The sequence below is a fragment of the Arthrobotrys flagrans genome, assembly GCF_004000055.1.
Source record: "Arthrobotrys flagrans strain CBS H-5679 chromosome Unknown unitig_1, whole genome shotgun sequence".
In the NCBI taxonomy this organism is placed as follows: domain Eukaryota; kingdom Fungi; phylum Ascomycota; class Orbiliomycetes; order Orbiliales; family Orbiliaceae; genus Arthrobotrys; species Arthrobotrys flagrans.
In genome coordinates this window covers 1714723-1732973 of record NW_027137556.1, presented here as the reverse complement: position 1 = coordinate 1732973, position 18251 = coordinate 1714723, and the positions used below count along the sequence as shown (strand labels likewise).

The following is an 18251-nucleotide window of genomic DNA, read 5'->3' as shown; positions in this document are numbered from 1 at the left end:
AGGACACCACGTGCCGATGGCCTATGGGGAACGCCTGCAAAAACGATTGGAGGCCGTATCGTCGTCAATGAAAAAAATAAATAAAAAAAGGTAAAAAAGCTACTGGACAAGAAAACAAAAAAAAAAAAAAAAAGTAACAGCGTGCCATCCGCAAAACAGATCATCCCCCATCTTCTTATTACGAACCATCTCGCTTCTTCCCCTTCGACAAGCTCTTCACTCTCTTCAGAAGACCGCTGCCTTGCTCGGGTACACCGGAGTTGTTGACCCTGTCACCCGAGGCGGTTCTCCCCATACCGGGGTGCGACGGAGCTCTATCTCTGTATCTTCTCTCATCCTCAGCTATCTGGATCCTCTCGCCTTTCCTGTCCCATGCTGAGTCGTAGTCATCCCCAAAGTTCTCTCGGGGTTGCGAAACACTCCCTTTGGTAGCTCTGTTAATTGGTGGTGGTCCGCGGGGCGGTGATGTTGGGGTAAATGGTCGCACCGGATAATCTTCACTTGTTGGGGAGTTCGACTTGGTCGGCTTGTGCCGTCTGTCGAATCCAGGTGCGATCCTAGCTTCTCCCTCCGGGCCCGGTGGTTTCTGCGAGCCCTTGCCGCGGAACTTCTGGGCCAACGATTTCTTGCGCTGTATCCCGCTGGAGTCTTTGTCCTTGTATGCTGCGGATGTTGTCGGTCGTAGTACCTCTTCTTCCGCCTGTGCCTTCTCGATCGCTTTCTTCGTAGCTGGTGTGCCTTCCAGGAAGGTAGATGTTCCCAAGCCGAGGGATTCGTCGCCGTGTATCACCGCGCGGCTGACCGGATCGAACGAGGCAGCTCGCTTCCCAATCGGCCTCGAGGGGTCAGCCAAGTCGTCGACCGCAGAACCCCTTCTGCCTGCGGAAAACTCAAGGTAGGCTTCGGGGTCTCTGTTTCCAAAGAGGTTGCTGTGACTACCCGGCTTCAAGTCGAAATCAAAGCCACCGAGGGCATTGTTCTTAGAGCCTTCCGGGAAGGCCTGCATGGGAGCACGGTTCTTGTTCTTGTTGCGGTGCGGATTGCAGGCATCGAAGGGACCGTCGTGATGGAAGACTAAAGTCTCGCACATTAGTTGCTACTTCGATTCCGTATGGTTTTAAAGTTATCCTGAACACTTACGCCCTCCGCCGTAAATACCAGTAACATCAAGCTTATCAATAAGATCAACTCCAGCAGCGCCTTTCTTCCGCCTTTCGGAGGAGGATTTCTTCGATTTATCGTCTTTCTTCGATTTGTCATCTTTACTCTTGCTCTTCTCATCGCCATCTCTCTTGGACTTCTCCCTTCGCCTTTCCTTCTCACGTTCCCTTTCTCGGTCCAAAACATCTATAGCAGAGGATTCGGAGTTGCTTCTCTGCCTGCCGGGCCCCTTCCCGTCTTCTCGCACTCTGGGCCGGCCGTTCGCAGCTCCGGTCGAACCGTTATGGGCATGATGTGGTGGTGGTGGAGCTCCACGACCTGGAGGTCTCGGAGGTCCGTTCATCGGTCTTGGCTGCGGCCCGCGCGATCTGTTTTCGGTATTCATCGAAGGACTCGGTCTACGAGGGGGTTGTGCGGGTTGGGTATCTGTATCGTCGATTGAAAAACTGATCTGGAAAAATTACACAAGAAAGAAAAACGACCGGCGTTCTTAGCGTTAGCCTCTAAACTGCTCTTTGTCTGTTCGGAAAAACAATAGCAATATAGTCACGGTCGAGCTTTATATATCACTCGACCGACACCCATTTTTCAAAACGTACCAGTAAATCTTCAGGTTCATTCCTAGGCACCTGCGGCTGCGGTGGCCTCGGAGAGGTTGCCTGAACGGGATTGGCCGAGCGGTTGTCGGTTTCAGAAGAGAAAATGTCATGATCATCGTCGGCAAATACATCGAGAAACGGGTTCCTGGATTGACGGATGGACGGAGAAGGAAGATCTGGCGATGATGCGGAGACTCTGTTTCGGAAGGGATTGTTTGAAGCAAAGGGGTTGGTTGGGGCGAAGGCAGCAGGCGACGGTCTTCGGTCTGGACAAGGCAATTGCGAAAGCTACAGGTTAGCGACGGTGGGAGTCTCGAAAAACCGACAGCGAGAAGGAAAAAAAAAAAAAGTCCGAATACCAAGCACGGCTGCGGATCATCTTTAGCTTGATAACGGAGGTTTGGGCGGATAATTTTCCAATGGGAACCGTGATATAGATTGGCATCTACACATAAGATCACTTTGTCGCAAGGTTGGGTCGTCGAGTCTCATTGCGAAACTCTTTTTTTTTTCCTCTTCCTTTCTATCCCCCTTTCCCTTGGTACTGATATATAGGCTACGTTTCATATAGAAAGAAAGAAAGAAAGAAAGGGGAGAGAGGAAAGACATCGACGACGGGGGAAAAGAACAGAAAGAGAGGGGAGAATATCGAAGGGAAGGAGCGAAGCGTACCTATTTGGGGTTGAGCGATAGACATTCTGAAGTTATTCGGCGATGAGCCAGCCGGCGGTTGGAGGAGGAGGAGGAGGAGTATGAAAGATGAGATGAGATGGTTGAATGTGTGAGTCTGGATGTGGTCAATGAGAGAAAGGCTGACTGGGCTGGCCGGAGGGGGGGGAGGATTTGGAGGAAGACAGTTGTGTTGGGATGAAATGTCCGGTTTCGAGGAGAATTCGGGGAATTCGGTTCAGGGAAGGTATCGATAGAGCGATCGATCGATTGGAAAGGACGGTCGGTTTGAAGGTTCCCTTTGGAATTGGAATGGCGGAGATGTTACAGATTGATTGATTATTTGTTCTTCAATTCAAATTCAAATTCAAGGAGAATGAATGAATGACGAATGAAGGAAGGGAACAATATCAAAGGAGCGAATGAATGGATGAATGAATGATAATTGGATTGAATATGGGGAGAGAAGTTGACCGGGCAAGGGCCGGAAAAGGAGGTGTGAGCGAGATGCAACCCCCCTCTGCTATGTACGAACCGGCTACACTTCAACGGGACAGAATATACTATAAAGACAGACTTCAAATCCAGTTCGACATAAAATGGCATTTGCACTGACCCCAGGTAATTAATTATTGGGATAATCGGACCGGGGATGCATGTTCGAAGGACCCTTCCTATCTCTTTCGTATAATTACTTCCTTATATCTACAAACATCGAATATCAATCAAATGATCGAAAAGGGTCCCTCAAAATGTTAAAATAAAATAGTCAGCCTGTGCTCCCAATTTCACCCAAAGTGCCCTCTTCTTCTGAAGCAAGCTAGCTGCTTGGCCCCTGCATACGCTTTCCACGCCAAAGAAGGGGGCGACCGTCCAAAAGACAAAAGACAAAAAGAACGGCGGCCAAAGATTCGATACGCGACCACGAGGCTAGTGCAAGTCACACGTTTCGGGATTTTCCTTTTAGTCAGGGGGTACGCTCGGCTTTGGGGAAGGTTCTTTTCTTTTCCCCCCCCCTCTCTCTCTCCGTCTTTCTCCCCAGCCCCTCTGACATCACGGTACATGATACACCATCCACTTGATTCTTCTAGTATAGCGTATGTACATGGACATCTCTCTTTCCCCGGAAACACTCCAGCATGCCCAATCCGTCTATATCTAATATCGAAAGAGAGAGAGAGAGAAGAGAGAGGGAAACGGAGATAATAAAGGAACAAAAATAAAAAATAAAAATAAAAAGTAAAATAAAGTAACCATTTACCTTCCGATCAGAACAAGACGTACAGCGCACAATTCTAAAAGGTTGTTGGTGTCAGTCAAAGCAAAACAAAAACTCTCGGAATCGAATCCGGGAAGCACCATCTCAACAAAAGGGAAACCTACCATGCTCAGTCCAAGGATCATGCTGATCCAAAAGAAGCAGTTCAACAGCGTCTTCTGCCTGCTCAACCAAGGTAGACTCTGCAGCATCACAATCGGTAACTGCAGCATCTGACAGACAAATCCATACCCCCTAACCTTCTTCACCAAACAAAATAACACCAGTTCGTGCAGTATCGATGATATCAAAAATGTTATAAACGTCGCAACCGTGCGCGACGCATGCTCGCGGGATGCCCCATAGACGTGTCGCTTGAACCAGTGATGGACAGGGATATTCCACGCCCGGGAGAACTCTAACCAATTGCATGAGTTCCACCAATCACTACGAGATAAGCATCATCACGTCAGAACAAAAAGTCAAAGAAGAAAAAAACTCCGGGCGAAGGAACAGGTTACATACGAATAAAACCGTCGGTCGGCAAAGCGAGTAATCTCGGCGAATGCGCCCAAAACGTACTCGAATATCACCAAGAAAACGAGCAGGAAGGAAACCATAAACGGAAAGAGAAGACCATTGATGCTCTCCCCCAACACCAGCAAGGCATCCGATACCGTATGCTGTTCCTGTAACCGGGCAGTCGCATCTCTCATCTGATATAATCAAATCAATCACCTGCACCGCACCGCACATAACCTCATGCGAAGATCTGCAACGTAAAATAACGGGGGATGAAACCTACCACTGGCGCAATGAACTCTTCAGATGTCAAAGTGAGCAAGAAAACGCACCCGAACACAGCCGCTGCCTTCTCAGCCACAATGTTCCATCTAACCCTCGGAGTCCTGGGATACTCGATCTCGTAACACAGCGTGGGACATAACAGATAGTCCAAGTAGTTCGACCACGTGAGGTTTCTCGGATACTGTGTCAACCCCGTCGGCGAGGTAAGTTCGTAGGCGAGCACTTCGCGGAGAGCAGTGTCCGACTTGGATTCCGTGCTCAATGTGTTCTTATCCAATTGGTGAAGCTTCCTCTCCGTCTCACACAGATGTCCGTTATAGAAAGCATAGGAGTGCATCTTCATCAGAAGCACAAGGGTGTGCAGCGTGAAGAACACCTGATGCGTCCTATTCCAATCATTAGTCCATCTCGTAAGCCGAGCTTCCCCACTCCCCAATTAAAGGGACGGAGACTCGGTATAAAGAACTGTAGACCTACCAAACCCATCCCCGTGCAAAAGGCCAATAAATCCACATCGTCAACCAAACAGACTGCAAAACATATTGACAAATATACCCACCATTCCCCCAACCCACCCCAAAGCTCCTCGCCCGCCACACCTTATGCAACGGCAACGTGAGCGAAGTACTAGCCACCATCAACAAATCCGAAACCGCAAGTCCCTGAATATCATCCGTAAACAACGAAAATATCGAAGTCCTGAACACCCTCCCGGTCTCCTTGATATTCCTAACCCCGGTCGTCAAAACCATAATGAACAACCCAACCCAGAATAACGCAAAGAATCCTCGGAAATCATGATGTTGCGATTGTGGATCGAAATGGCTGACCCGTTCTTCGTAGTCAACGGTCGGGAACAGCTTTCGCCGTTTCTGCTTCTTCGCTCGGTGGATCGATTTCATCGATGGAGGCGCATCTTGTGGTAACGGCGTTGATCGACCGCTAGAGAGGGCGTCTTCGTCGATGTGATGTGGAAACTCGGGTTTCAGATGCGAATCCCCCCGGCGGGAACGGAGACCCTCATCCGAGAGACCCGGGTGGCCGTTGAGGCTGCTGAAGTTGTTATAGGTGCTTCCGTTCGTATGTGCCATGTAGTCGAGATGAACGAACCATCACAGTTCGGGTTCAAGTAAAAGCGTTAACGTTTGATGTTGTGGTGTTTCTGTCGAAAAGTAAGGAGCCGAAGAGGTGGATAAGGGGGGAACAGCTGAAGGATAAAGGAATCATGAGGCCCAGTTCCAGAAATATTGTCCTTATCTATGCGCGACTAGAGTTACCTAGGTAAGGTTAGGTGGGAAGCATAACAGTGGTTTAATAATATGCATAACGGCATATACAGAATAAACGAGGGGTTTTTGAGTGTTAGGGACAGCCTGTACTCATTGAGGTACTATAATAATCACCAGACGTAAAGGGACGATTAGGTATTAATATTATAATACGAGGTACGAAATACGTTTTAGCTGAGAGGTTCAGGTTTTGGCTTCGGAACTCTCCAGAGATGTTGGTTGAACGGAGCTCAAACGGGCCCGGCGGCCTTACGTCATTTCGCTCACGCGAAAAGGGACCTGCCAAGACTTTCGGGTACGGTCGACGCAGCCAGCCGTATATTGTATTGATATAATCCCCAGCGGCGCTCGGAAACGTATTACAACCGGCCTTTGTAAAAACAAGAAAAAGTATGTGAAAAGAAGAGAAGAAGATTAACAAGAAGCACCGCCGTGTCATAACATATCGTAGCTGTCCGTATTATCATTATCCTGCGAGTTCACGTTCCCATAGATATTATTGCCTGCGTCCAATACCCAGATACTAAAGCTAAGATTTCATAGATGCGATGAAGCTATCCAAGTTCAGCTCGTCGTATTGGTTCTCGTCCCAAAGTTCGCCAATGTCGTCCAAGATGCCCTTCGTACCCTTCTTGATCGGGTTTCCATCGATATCCATAACCTCGTCTCCATCTCTGTTGTCCTTCTTCTCACCAACGTCGGCATCGCCAAAGTTGAACAGATCAAGTAGTTGGTCAGTTTCCATGGTCGCGAGACCGGCGTTTTGTTGATTAACGACCGTCGAGGCGACGTCTAATTTGAATCGTTGGAGACTGTTTTGTACATGACGGTTAGATAAGTGCTTCATGAGTGACCATGGGAGAAGGATTCAGACTTACTTCATGATCTTCTCCTCCAACGTTCCACGCGTGATCAATCTGTAAACATTCACAACCTTCTTCTGTCCGATACGATGGGCGCGATCCATGGCCTGCATATCCTTCTGAGGATTCCAATCGTGCTCCACAAAAATAACAGTGTCGGCGCCCGTCAAGTTCAAACCAAGACCTCCAACGTGAGTTGTAAGCAAAAGTACATCGATCGAAGGGTCGCTATTGAACTTCGTAACCATGTCTTGTCGGTATCTGGGGTCAGTGGCTCCGTCCATTCTCAAGTATGACACCGTCGGAAGCAGTTTCTTGAGAACATCACTTTCAACAATATCCAACATCTCTTTCAGTTGGCAGAAAATAAGAGCTCGATGTTGACTGATAGCGTTGGAGGCAACCGCGAAATCGTCGTCCTTCGCAGAAGCGGTTGCACCGATTCCACAATCAAGCAGTAAATCCTTGAGGGCAGAAAGCTTAGGAGCATGAACGGGATCACGGATGGATGTGTTATCCTGTGCGAGTTGTTTTTGAACAGCGGCGTATTTAGGGTGCTTCTCGTTCAAGACGAGAGCGGGCGAATTGCAGAGTTTTCGCATGTACTGGAGAGCCTGGAAGATATGTTGTTTTTGCTCTTTGCTACTGTCGCCTGCGCCGGGGAGATCTTTGCTCTGCTTCTTCGAGAATTCTTGGTACAGTTGCTTCTGTAGCTCGCTAAGTTCGCAGTAATAGTTCTGGATAATCTTCGGAGGTAGATCGTCAAGGACTTCTTCCTTCAAACGTCGAAGAACGAATGGAAGAACTTGTTTGTGAAGAGCTTCGATCGCGAGGGCTCCGGCTTCCTGCTCCTTCGAGGAACTCTTGCTGTTGCGGCTGTTGGCGATTGGTTTCGCGAAACGATCCATAAAGACCTTTTCGGTTCCCAAAAACCCAGGCATCAAGAAATCAAAGAGAGACCAGAGTTCTAGAACACTGTTTTGGATAGGGGTACCGGAGAGAATTAAACGGTGGTTGGCACGTATTTTCTTGACAGCCTGGCTGAGCTTTGCCTTCGAATTCTTGATGATATGCCCTTCATCAAGGACGCAATAATTCCAGTCATGTCTTGAAATATGTTCGAGGTCGTTTCGACAGATATCGTATGAAGTGATAACAATATCTGTTGAGCCAAGCTGGTTTCTCAACTCTGAGCGCTCTGAGGGGTTGCCAACGTAAACCAAGGTCGTGAGGAATGGAGCGTATTGCTTGATTTCTTGCTGCCAGTGTCCGGAAAGAGTCGAGGGGCAAACGATCAAAGAAGGAATTCGCCTTGACTCAAGATTCTGGGTCTTGCTGAAATCCTCAGCACGCAAGTGGTGATCGCTTGCGACAATACAGATGGTTTGGAGTGTCTTTCCAAGACCCATATCTAATAACACCGATGTTAGCTCTGAAAGTGAGAGGGAATACATTGAATAAGCTTGAAACCTACCGTCGCAGAGAATACCATGTAGATGGTAACGATTCAAGAAGGCGAGCCAGTTGACGCCCTCTTGTTGGTAAGATCGAAGCTCAGCCTGAATTGCAACTGGAAGATGGAAAGGTTCAACTTTGTGGACATCAAGCATCTGGGCGATAAATTTCCGTTCCTTATCACGACCTTTCAAGAGCTCCTCGGGGAAACCTGGAGGATCCGGAATACCCGCCTCCAAGGGGACAAGTTTGATGAGGGTGGCGAATGCGGTGGTTGCGAGACGTCGAATATCATTGTCCGAGTCGCTCATTCGCCCAAGAACAGGAACGATAAGGAAAATAACGAATGGGAGAATATCCGTTTCCATTGCGGATATGAGATGGTAGATTAGTTCAATAATACCCTGTCTGGTTCTGACCTCAAGGCCATTCGATATTGAAGGTAGGATATCGGTGACCATGGTTTTCATCCCGTCAATGGTTATGATGCTACAAATGGTGGCGAAGCACTTGGCAGCTGCATATCGGAGAACAGAATATCTTGAGCGGAGAGCTTTAATAATGTAAGGGAATAGGGATATGATGTGAGAATGTAAGTCCCGGTGAAATTTGGGAAGCAAGGCGCGGATTGTCGAGAGGCCATCAATTATTTCTTGGCCAAGGAGGTTATCTTTGTCCAGGATCGATTCTGGAAGTTCATCCTCCTTGAAGCCAGCAATGAGAGATTGCTCCATAGATTCGAGTAAGCGTGGGACCTTGACGAACAAATCTTTACCAAAGGCCTGTGCGAAGTGATCGAGTGCTTCTTTGGCTCCGCGTCTTTTGATACGAGCAAGTTTCGACTCTCGTTCGAATTTCGTGGGGTCGGCGTGATCTTTCCTATCTTCTTCTTTCTTGAGCGACAAGATCGAGAGCTCGAGACTCTCATTGATATGGAACTCAGGAGTTTCAGATGTATCTACCACGAGGAATGAGCAGAGGTTCTTTGTGAGCTTATCAGCAACCGCAGCACGCCCTCGTTGCGAACAGAGATCCACGAGCACAGCAACCGCATGTGCCGACCTCCTCTGTAAGTCGAGATTTCCCTCCGCCTTAACGCTATCCATGACACCTCTAATGACTGGATTCAACTTCTTAGGGAGAATCTGAGCCGCAATCATGGCACCAGCACCAGCGGCGATGATGCGAATATCTCTAACCTCCTTGGCACTCCTTGCTTCCTCGATTGCTGAAAGCGCTTGGGCTCTAGCATCTGCTAGGGCATCTGTAGCAAGGATGCGCTGACCGGAAGGCAGAGCCTTCTTAAGTCGATTGTAGTCTTCTTCAACAACCCTCTCAGCATGGAGAAGACTAAATGATTCGGGCCCTGCATCTGCCTCTCCCTGGACAACGACTGCAAGAGTAGGAGCCTTGCTTGGATTCATCTTGCCGACGTTGATAAAAGTATTGAGAAGGTTATGACATTGCGATCGCACTATTTTCATGTACGGAACCAGATCTCTATACACCGGGGGTCTCTCTCCATTGAGAAGGTCCTCAACTTCGCGCATGAATATTTCCTTGAGGGGGTTGTCCGACGTGGTATGCTTGCAGTACTCTTCGACAATCATAGCAGCCACCAGTTGAGTTGACGAATATGGTGATCGAAGATAATTTATCAGTGTAGTAGAGAACACTTCCACCATCGTCTCGGCCGGCCAAACACTCATAGCCTTGCCAAGAGCCTTTGCTCCGGATATCTTCGTTTTCATAATAATATCATGGCCAACCAAATCAACGTCGCCCTGCATAATGTGACCATCGAGGTTGTGAGAGGGGACTTGAGTTGGAGGCAGATCATCGAACTTTGTACTCTTCTTACGGCCACGGCCTCTTCCAGGTCCTGATTTCTCTTCGACAACGGAAGATTCCCTAACAGGCGGCCGCATCGTTTGAAGGAAAGTTTGGCCCGATGGCTTGATGAAGAGAGACATATCCATAGGATATGGGTTTCGAGAGATACCAATTGGGGTCATAAGGAGCGTGAGGAGTGGGTCGACATGCGGACGGAATTGCGAGCTAAATGCATACGCATCCTCCTTCGCGTACTCTTGAACTACTGTCATCCATAGGTTTAACGATAGTTCAAGAACCGCTTCATTTCGTTCAACCAGTAGATTCTGGAAGACGAGTCTTAAAGCTCTTCCATCGGCCCACCCTCGACTACCAGATCCTTGAATGCCTAGGAAAGTGAGCAGAGCTCGAAGAACAGCACTTCTGACGCTTGTGATTGTATGTCGTAGAAAGGGGAAGAGGCGCGGGACGAGGAGGGAGAACGATTGTCTAGGTACTTGTGTTAGCGATACCATCAAATAGTCTCCCAGGGGAAGAATAACTACTTACGAAGGATCTGTTTCGGCTTTCATTCTCATAGTTTCGAGAACTTCGGGGAATGAGCAAAGCTTAGCCAGCAGGTCCATAACGTGTCCAGTCGAGGCTGTCAGATCGTCCTTCAGATGCGAGAGGCATTCCCAAACGACACTTGTAAGATCGTCAACGGCATGGGACCGCAACGACACAAATTCTGCAGCGATAGGAAGCATCGTAGCTGCACTTTCCGCTCTGACATCGTCATCGTGATCCCGAAGACCTTTCATGACGGCTGAAACAACTCCGTCTAGAATGTCTGGCTCTTCGACGAATAAATCACTTCGGACTACAACAAGATACTTTAGGCCTAGCATGCCGCCATGGCAAATCTCCCATATTGTTTGGGATATATCTAAATCATCTTGCATCACCATTCGGCGAAGTATTTTGTAGACTTCGTAAACGGAACCTTGAGGGATGTGCTTCAGCAGGGCACCAAGCGCTTGGGAGGCAGCTTCTCGTACGGGAGCCACGACCTAGAAACAGAGCAGTTAGAATCATCAACAAACGAGCAATACCGACTATAGCAACATAGCTAGTATGTGTGTGAATACTTACATTGTCTGCAGCGTAGTCGCTAAATCGGTCAAGGACAAATATGCAGCACATACGACAGGCAATATTGTCAAGCCAACGCTTATTTGCATTGTCGTTAAACTTCTTAGATCTTCCTTGGATACGGCCCGCGCCATGGCCGTGAAATCGGATTAGGTCACGAAGCGCCATAGCGGCACCATGACGGACTATCCATGAAGGATCGAAGAGGTCAACAAGTAAGATATCAGCCAAACGCTCGAACGGCCAGACAGTGTCATCAGCTTCAACCTGAACTGTCGACGAAGGAGGTAAGGCTGGACCCTTATGTTGAACGACGATCTTACCGTCATCCTGAGGAGCCTGTGTATCTAGGCTGAAGTAGTCTGCAACGCCTTGGGCGCCCTCAGCACCTTGTTCTTGTTTAACTGGGTGTGGTGTAGACGCAGGATCATCTAGCATTTGAGGATCAGAGCTGGGACGTCGGTAGGCCGGCGTAGAAAGATCAACGACCCTGACCTTGTTTGCGTGACTCTTCGCGTTCTGCTTTGCTTTTCGCTTCATCATGTTCTGCTGGCGCTTGCTTAAGGCTGATTCTTCACCATTGCCGTTATGAGGTCCAGCTGAAAGAGGAGGTTCACGAGGGGACATGGCAGAATGAACCACAGGAGAGAACACGGCATTAGATTTGGGGAAGTTGCTGACATTTGTGTCGATACGAGGGGTCTGAGGCAGACCGTGAGCCCCAGAAGTCGCGAAGTCCTTCTCCTCGACGAGGTCATCATCGAGATACTCACTCGCCATTCCCAGAGTGTTTCTAACGTTCTGTTTTTGACGCTGTAGACGTTCAGCAGGGTCTAGATCGGCTAGGGAATAGTCGTACTCTTTCCCCAGGCTACCGAGCAGTTTGGTACCGTTTTTGATGACGGACTTGATATCAAACGTCTCAAAACTAAGGTAGTCTTTATCGGCAAGAGAAGGAGAGATGCCATTCTCGGCTTTTATGTTAGATGTGTGGTCATCTTCTTCTTTCTTGACGACATCATCGGCTGAAGTAGGGACTGGGTGTGTCTTGTCCGGATCCCATACATCAGCATGTTCCAGGATGCCACCAACGGCCTTAGAGGCCGCCATACGTGTGTCCCATTTTTTAGAACGAAGATAGGGTAAGACTCGACCCAGAAGATTGAAAACCTCTTCAGGGTGTGCCTTTTGAACGTCAGCTAGCTGGGAGGCTGCTGTGTTTCTGACCAGGGGAGTAGACCCTGTCTCAAGCAGGCTACAAGGGTATTATATTAGCTCTAGATGAATGTACTTGAAGTTTTATAATCAGAAGAAACTTACGTGACAAGCCTGTCTAATCTAGACATGATGAAGCCGCAAAGCCATCAACAGGCAGTGTGATGTATACGTCGATACTAATGGCAGAAGCAGCGTGACAGGCCGTGGAAGAATTTGGAAATTTATATGTGTTGATGTGTTGTCGCGCGTGTCATTGGTGGTTTTGGCAGTGGCGAGAGGAACGTCGTTAGCAAATTGCTCGGGGGGATGGCCGGGCTTTAACTATCAAACATGCTTTTATACGCTCTGTCCAGGGGAGCCTTCAATCACCCCACCCCAGCCAATCACCCGCTTCTGCCACCCAATTTATACCTATAGATCCTGCGACACCACCACCATGCACCATATATATTAACATCTACGCCACCATCCGGCTGGCGAGGTATCTGTCGGTCGGCCTCGGTCGCCATCTCTTCTCCCGGATCGTATTAAACCAGAAGAACTTCTCAAAGCTACGGCTCTAACAGTTTATTTAAATGGTCTAAAAGAGGATTGATTGTATGTACAAACCACTCGAGCTTATGTGTATTATACGCAACTATTAACGGACGCGTTCTTTATCAGATCATCTAATCTGATCTGATGTGTTGTCGGTCGGTCTCTTATAGTTACCCAGGTTATCCTGCGCGTCCCAAACAACAACGTCAGCTTGTAGTTCTGGCCGAACCACACACGTCCATGCCTGCTTCAGTAACTCCAAACCTCTAGAACTCGTAGTCATGACCATACCAGATCATAAAGCATATCAATCTTCATCGTGAACATATATTCCTACTATCATACTACAGCTTTTCGCAGACTCATCATCACCTGCAAGGTACATGTACAGCCAGCGTGTACTTACTTACTCGGGTGGCCTACCAAGAACAGCCACCTACCTCAGCTCTCGTATAACCCCCCAAAACCTGCCCCGAACCCGCCCAGAAAACTAGTATGCCATTAGCCATCTCCTTCCAACCGAGTTCCGTGCTTACCGCTTCACATTTTATCCTCCGAAGATATTCTTTTACCCAACATCTTCATTGCCGTTGGACGTTACGCTAAGCTCTATCCTTCCGCATCACATGATTGGTTGTCGTCCATAGCTTAGGGAGCTCGAGTCTCGATCTTCGAGTGCCACACCGTCCGACTTAGCCTGCTCACCTCCTGTCGACAACGGCTCATCTTGCCTTCTATCCCCCTACAATGGCTTCCAGCTACAACCACATCTCCCAGCCGCAATCTGCTCAGTATGATCCTGCCTATCACCATCATCAACGACAGCATCAGCATCAGCAGTACTCTTCACCCCCGGCTCAACAGGGAGCTCCACCACCATCGCAGCAGCAACCTCGCCATTACCAACCTCATTCTTACCCTCCGAAACAGAATAATGCTCCTCCTGGAACCTTTCAGCCGGGTACGAATATTAGGGTCGGCTCTCATAACTGTGTGGTTGAAAGATACCTTTCCGAAGGTTAGATTCCACCTACCCGGGTGACCTATCCGGATGTGCTAAATAATGGGCAAAATAGGTGGATTCGCCCATGTATACGTTGTCAAGATGGATCAAATTGTCGAAGGCACGGATATTGCCGTTCTGAAGCGTGTCGCCGTCCCTGATAAGGAGGCATTGGCGAATATGCGCACAGAAGTAGATACCATGGTAGATACTATACCCACATTCTTGGATCTCATTTGGGTTTTCTGTATTTTGGTCGCTAATAGGGGGTGTATCTATTGATGGACTAGAAAAGGCTTAAAGGGCATAGACATATCGTGAAGTATATCGACTCTCACGCGTCGCATCTGAAAGCAGGCGGCTATGAAGTTTTCCTTTTAATGGAATACTGCGCAGGTCTGTACCGCCTTTACTAGCAGATAGCCAAGGTAACACAAGCTGATATACTAGTTCATGTTAGGTGGAGGTTTAATTGATTTCATGAACACACGCTTGCAGCATCGGTTGACGGAGCCAGAGATTTTGAAGATCTTCAGTGATGCCGCAGAAGGTGTCGCTTGCATGCATTATCTCCAGCCTCCTTTGCTCCATCGAGATCTAAAGATTGAAAATATCTTGATCACACCGGAGCCACGGACATACAAGCTTTGTGACTTCGGTTCTTCCGCAGAACCACGCCCTGCTGGTCAAAATGTTGCCGAATGCCGTCTCATCGAGGAGGACATTCAGAAGCACACTACACTACAGTATCGTTCCCCTGAAATGATTGACGTGTTCCGTGGTCAGCCAATAGACGAGAAGTCGGATATCTGGGCTCTGGGCGTCTTGTTATACAAACTATGTTACTATACCACGCCGTTCGAGGACCAAGGTCAACTTGCGATCCTCAACGCTTCATTCAAATACCCCCCTTATCCACAGTTCTCGTCGGAAGTCAAGGGTCTGATTGGTTCGTATTCCCATCTTAATTCCACCATTAACCCCAATTTCAAATGCTAAACCGACACCAGGCTCTATGCTTCAAGAGGATCCTCGAAAGCGACCCAATATCTACGAGATCGTCTGCACCGTGTGTAGGTTGCGGGGCAAGAGCGTACCTATTAAGAATGTATGCAATTTTCTACATTCAGTCACGTAGCCAACAGGGCACACGCTGATATCAATAATAGATCTACGATAAACCCACCAACCGGAGCAATACATCGCTCCAGACAACTCCACCGATCACGACAACCTACCAACCCGCTTTAGTTAAAGAAGCGCCTAAACCTCCACCAAAAGATGAACTCCCCCAGATTCAGCAGATGAGACGTGGTCGCCCGCCGAGGCCTAATGCCGAACCTAATCAACGGCCTAATACCTCAACATCGCGCGGCCCCGGACCTAAAATTACCAAGGATCCTTTTGCAGCGCTCGATCCTTCCAACGCCGAAGATGAACTCTCTGCAAGATTTCCTAGTGTAGAAAGCTTCTCGATCCTTCACGACCAAGGCGCAAGATTCGACTTTGGTGGATCGCCGCCGGAGAGCCCTTCAATTAATAAGGGCGAGTCAGGCACATTGAGTGAAAGAGTAATGAAAAAGTTGGCGGATCAAGCATTTGATGACATGCCTCCGATTGCTGCGACAAAATCGCAGCCATTATTAACCGGATCGAACGATATGGCATCTAGTTTCGCGTCTCAGGAGGCCAGGAAGGTACAAACCGGGGCGACAGAAACACCTTCGAACAAACCTATTATGGTCTCACAGGGAACCATGACCAGCCCTGCTTCGACCCCATCGCCCCACCCTAGTCGAAATAACGACAGGTTTCAATCAAGGTTCGGCGAGCAGCAGAGCGGAAGCATCTCTGCGACACCAACGTCGAACAGCGGGTACATGAGGCCTCCTCTAGGGGAGCCCAGCAGATCCGTATCAACGTCTCCATACAGTCCCGCTAATCTCGCCAGGAGATCGTTCGAGCCTCCTCGTCCAGTCTCTACAATTGGTTCGCGGCCAGCCCCAACTGGAAAGGCGAGACCTAAGAGCACACACATCGAATCTAATCTTGATTTCCTTCGTGACCTGGGCTCTTCGTCTCGGTCTAAACCTTCCCAACCTCCGAAATTGGAAAACAATACCACAGGCCGGTCCACCTCATCCGCCGTATCGGAGCACATCGAGTCCAGTGTGGACTTTTTAAGAATGCTTCAACAAGAATCCGATGCCTCTAAAGGTGGCAAACCTGACAAGCGTCTCCCAACCGCGACGCCGTCGTCCAACAAGCACAAAAAGACACCATCCATTACGCTTGTTGGCACAAAAAACATGTTAGCAGGGCGCTTTGGCGAGGCTTTTAGGAGATTCGAAGCTGGCCCGGACTCCAAGAAGAGCGGGAAAACAAGCCCGCATACAAGCGAATTTCCTTCAGATGATTATATCGGACAGCAATTTTCAGATTTGCAAGTGAGCAGCTCTGAAATTCCCGCGGAAATCAGAAGAGAGATGGAGAAACGCCAACTTCAGGAGGAAGAGCGTAGGGTGGAGGCAGCTGCAGCTGCTTATAAGCAGTCGGTAGCAGAGAAAGGTACAGGGGTGAGACCTCCGCGGCCCAGGGCTGGATCCATACAGCGCAAGGTGCACGCTCTGCTCAATGAGGAAGAAAAGGCATATGCTCCCCGCACCGCGGAAGGGTATGGCCGTTACACTGACGCCACAGCTCCAAAGCCACATGAGGCTCTAGAAAAGGAGCTGCAAGGCCTGTCTATGGCTGAATCAATGCAACCTAGCACAGATTCTGAACCACCATCTGTGAAATCCCTTGTTAACCGGTATGCCCGACCTGGGACGGAGCCGCAGTCAGGCCTGAACACGGCAGCCCCGGCAACCCAGGGAAACCCAGGAACGCGACCAAGTGCTCCCCGACAACTTCCACCCCGCCCAGGCCCTAAACCTGATAAGTTTAGGAAACTTCCGCCTTCCGAGCCACGACCACAGATACCCGCCGACTATGGATATGGGCTTGGACTTACAAGATCTGAGGTGAACGAATCACCAATACAGGATGTTTCGTCCTCCAATCTCGGCGGACGAGACGATGAGCTCCTCGAGTTTAGGAAACGATACCCAAGTCTCTCCGGGATGGAGTTCGAAGCTGCAAACTCTTATTCTAGAAGGTGATTGAAGGCGCAACAATACCAGGGTGTACCTTCGGAACATCGTTATCACATTACCCTCACGGTTCCTTACCTAGTTTTCGTTTCAATGCCATTCCCTCCTTCCTATTTCTTCCTCATCTGTCTGCCATAGCCGATATCCATGAATTTTAGCCTTAAAGCAGCCAGCTGCATGCAATTATAGAGCCTCCATATTGCGATTTGGATCTAGTCACCAACGAAAAAAAAATAGCGATTTATCTCTGGAATTCTTGATGTTTTACCTTTCAGATTCTTCTTTTTTTAATAAGGAAAGCGCAAGCTTTGAAACCAGCGTCAAATAGAAATTTAACATTTCCCCCCTTTCCAAAATTTTTAGGATCTTATCCAGCCTCATATGTAGATGCACTTATATACACCATACATGCGCTGATCTCTAGGGTATCCGCCTCCTGCCAGTTTTGTTCCCCGATGAGGCCTTTGTAAATCTTCGCATTCGGCATCACCCCGTACCATACGATCCATCACAGATCTTCTGCAGGAAGCTTGTGTAAGCACTATGAATATGGATGACATGCAAGAAGAAGCTGGAAGGAAAATCCTCGAAAATATCTCGGGTTCTCCAAGAAAAAAAAATACCACATAAACAACACATCCACTCACGAAAGCCTAAAAAAATCGCTCGAGTCTAGCCTTATTTACATCCCCTCACCTGCGCAATATGCAACGCTAAGAAAGGTCACCCGGAATGTTTCACACCCCGGATTTTCCTTCCATATTTCCCCAGATTTTTCTGCCCATCTCTGGCAGGTGGTGATATACATGTATATAAAAATAAAACCAACATCGGAAAGGGAAGGGTGGGTTACCGATACGATCCCATGGTGTATTCTCGGATACATCCCTTCTTCCAGATTCAGGATAGGCAGGAACATGACCTCTTTTTTTTTGCGACACACAAGACCTGCATCATAGATAGGTCATCCCCACCCTCAGTTTCTTTTTGCTTTCCAACAAGCTTGAACAAGCTACCCCCCTAGCTGTTTAGTTTTGAAAGGCTTGCTTTAGCCAATTAGTCCCCTTTGAGCCCCACGAGCTCTTGAATTTCGTTTCTCTCTCGTGGTCAGCTGGTTTTTACCCCGGATTCTCTCCGTTCGCGTATGGTAACTTCAGCTATGCCTTTCTTTTGTGAGAGTCTATTTACTTTTAGTGTTTTATTTTTAAAAAAAAGAATTTTGGGGACTTGGGAAAGAGAAAATTACAGTTTTCCCTTAACGATACATAGCGTG

At 48.4% G+C, this 18251-nt stretch overlaps 4 protein-coding genes across 4 annotated transcripts; 1 reads left to right on the top strand and 3 right to left on the bottom strand.

The window, feature by feature from the left end:
- Nucleotides 1-178: 178 nt before the first annotated feature.
- DFL_008508 (uncharacterized protein) lies at nucleotides 179-2457 on the bottom strand (the record flags this gene model as incomplete). Its single annotated transcript, XM_067638252.1, has 4 exons — nucleotides 179-1074; nucleotides 1141-1612; nucleotides 1761-2026; nucleotides 2433-2457. 4 exons carry the CDS (start codon nucleotides 2455-2457, stop codon nucleotides 179-181), a joined length of 1659 nt encoding a protein of 552 aa, XP_067486158.1.
- Nucleotides 2458-3697: 1240 nt separating this feature from the next.
- On the bottom strand, nucleotides 3698-5585 carry DFL_008507 (uncharacterized protein; the record flags this gene model as incomplete). The annotated part of the gene is made up of 5 exons (XM_067638251.1): nucleotides 3698-3724; nucleotides 3813-4134; nucleotides 4213-4403; nucleotides 4493-4880; nucleotides 4972-5585. The coding sequence occupies 5 exons, from the start codon at nucleotides 5583-5585 to the stop codon at nucleotides 3698-3700; spliced, it is 1542 nt and encodes a 513-aa protein (XP_067486157.1).
- Nucleotides 5586-6312: 727 nt separating this feature from the next.
- DFL_008506 (uncharacterized protein) lies at nucleotides 6313-12414 on the bottom strand (the record flags this gene model as incomplete). The annotated part of the gene is made up of 6 exons (XM_067638250.1): nucleotides 6313-6595; nucleotides 6662-8057; nucleotides 8121-10423; nucleotides 10484-10986; nucleotides 11069-12323; nucleotides 12389-12414. 6 exons carry the CDS (start codon nucleotides 12412-12414, stop codon nucleotides 6313-6315), a joined length of 5766 nt encoding a protein of 1921 aa, XP_067486156.1.
- A 1156-nt stretch (nucleotides 12415-13570) lies between these two features.
- On the top strand, nucleotides 13571-16987 carry DFL_008505 (uncharacterized protein; the record flags this gene model as incomplete). The annotated part of the gene is made up of 6 exons (XM_067638249.1): nucleotides 13571-13841; nucleotides 13900-14030; nucleotides 14117-14222; nucleotides 14287-14775; nucleotides 14837-14934; nucleotides 14996-16987. 6 exons carry the CDS (start codon nucleotides 13571-13573, stop codon nucleotides 16985-16987), a joined length of 3087 nt encoding a protein of 1028 aa, XP_067486155.1.
- Nucleotides 16988-18251: the final 1264 nt, after the last annotated feature.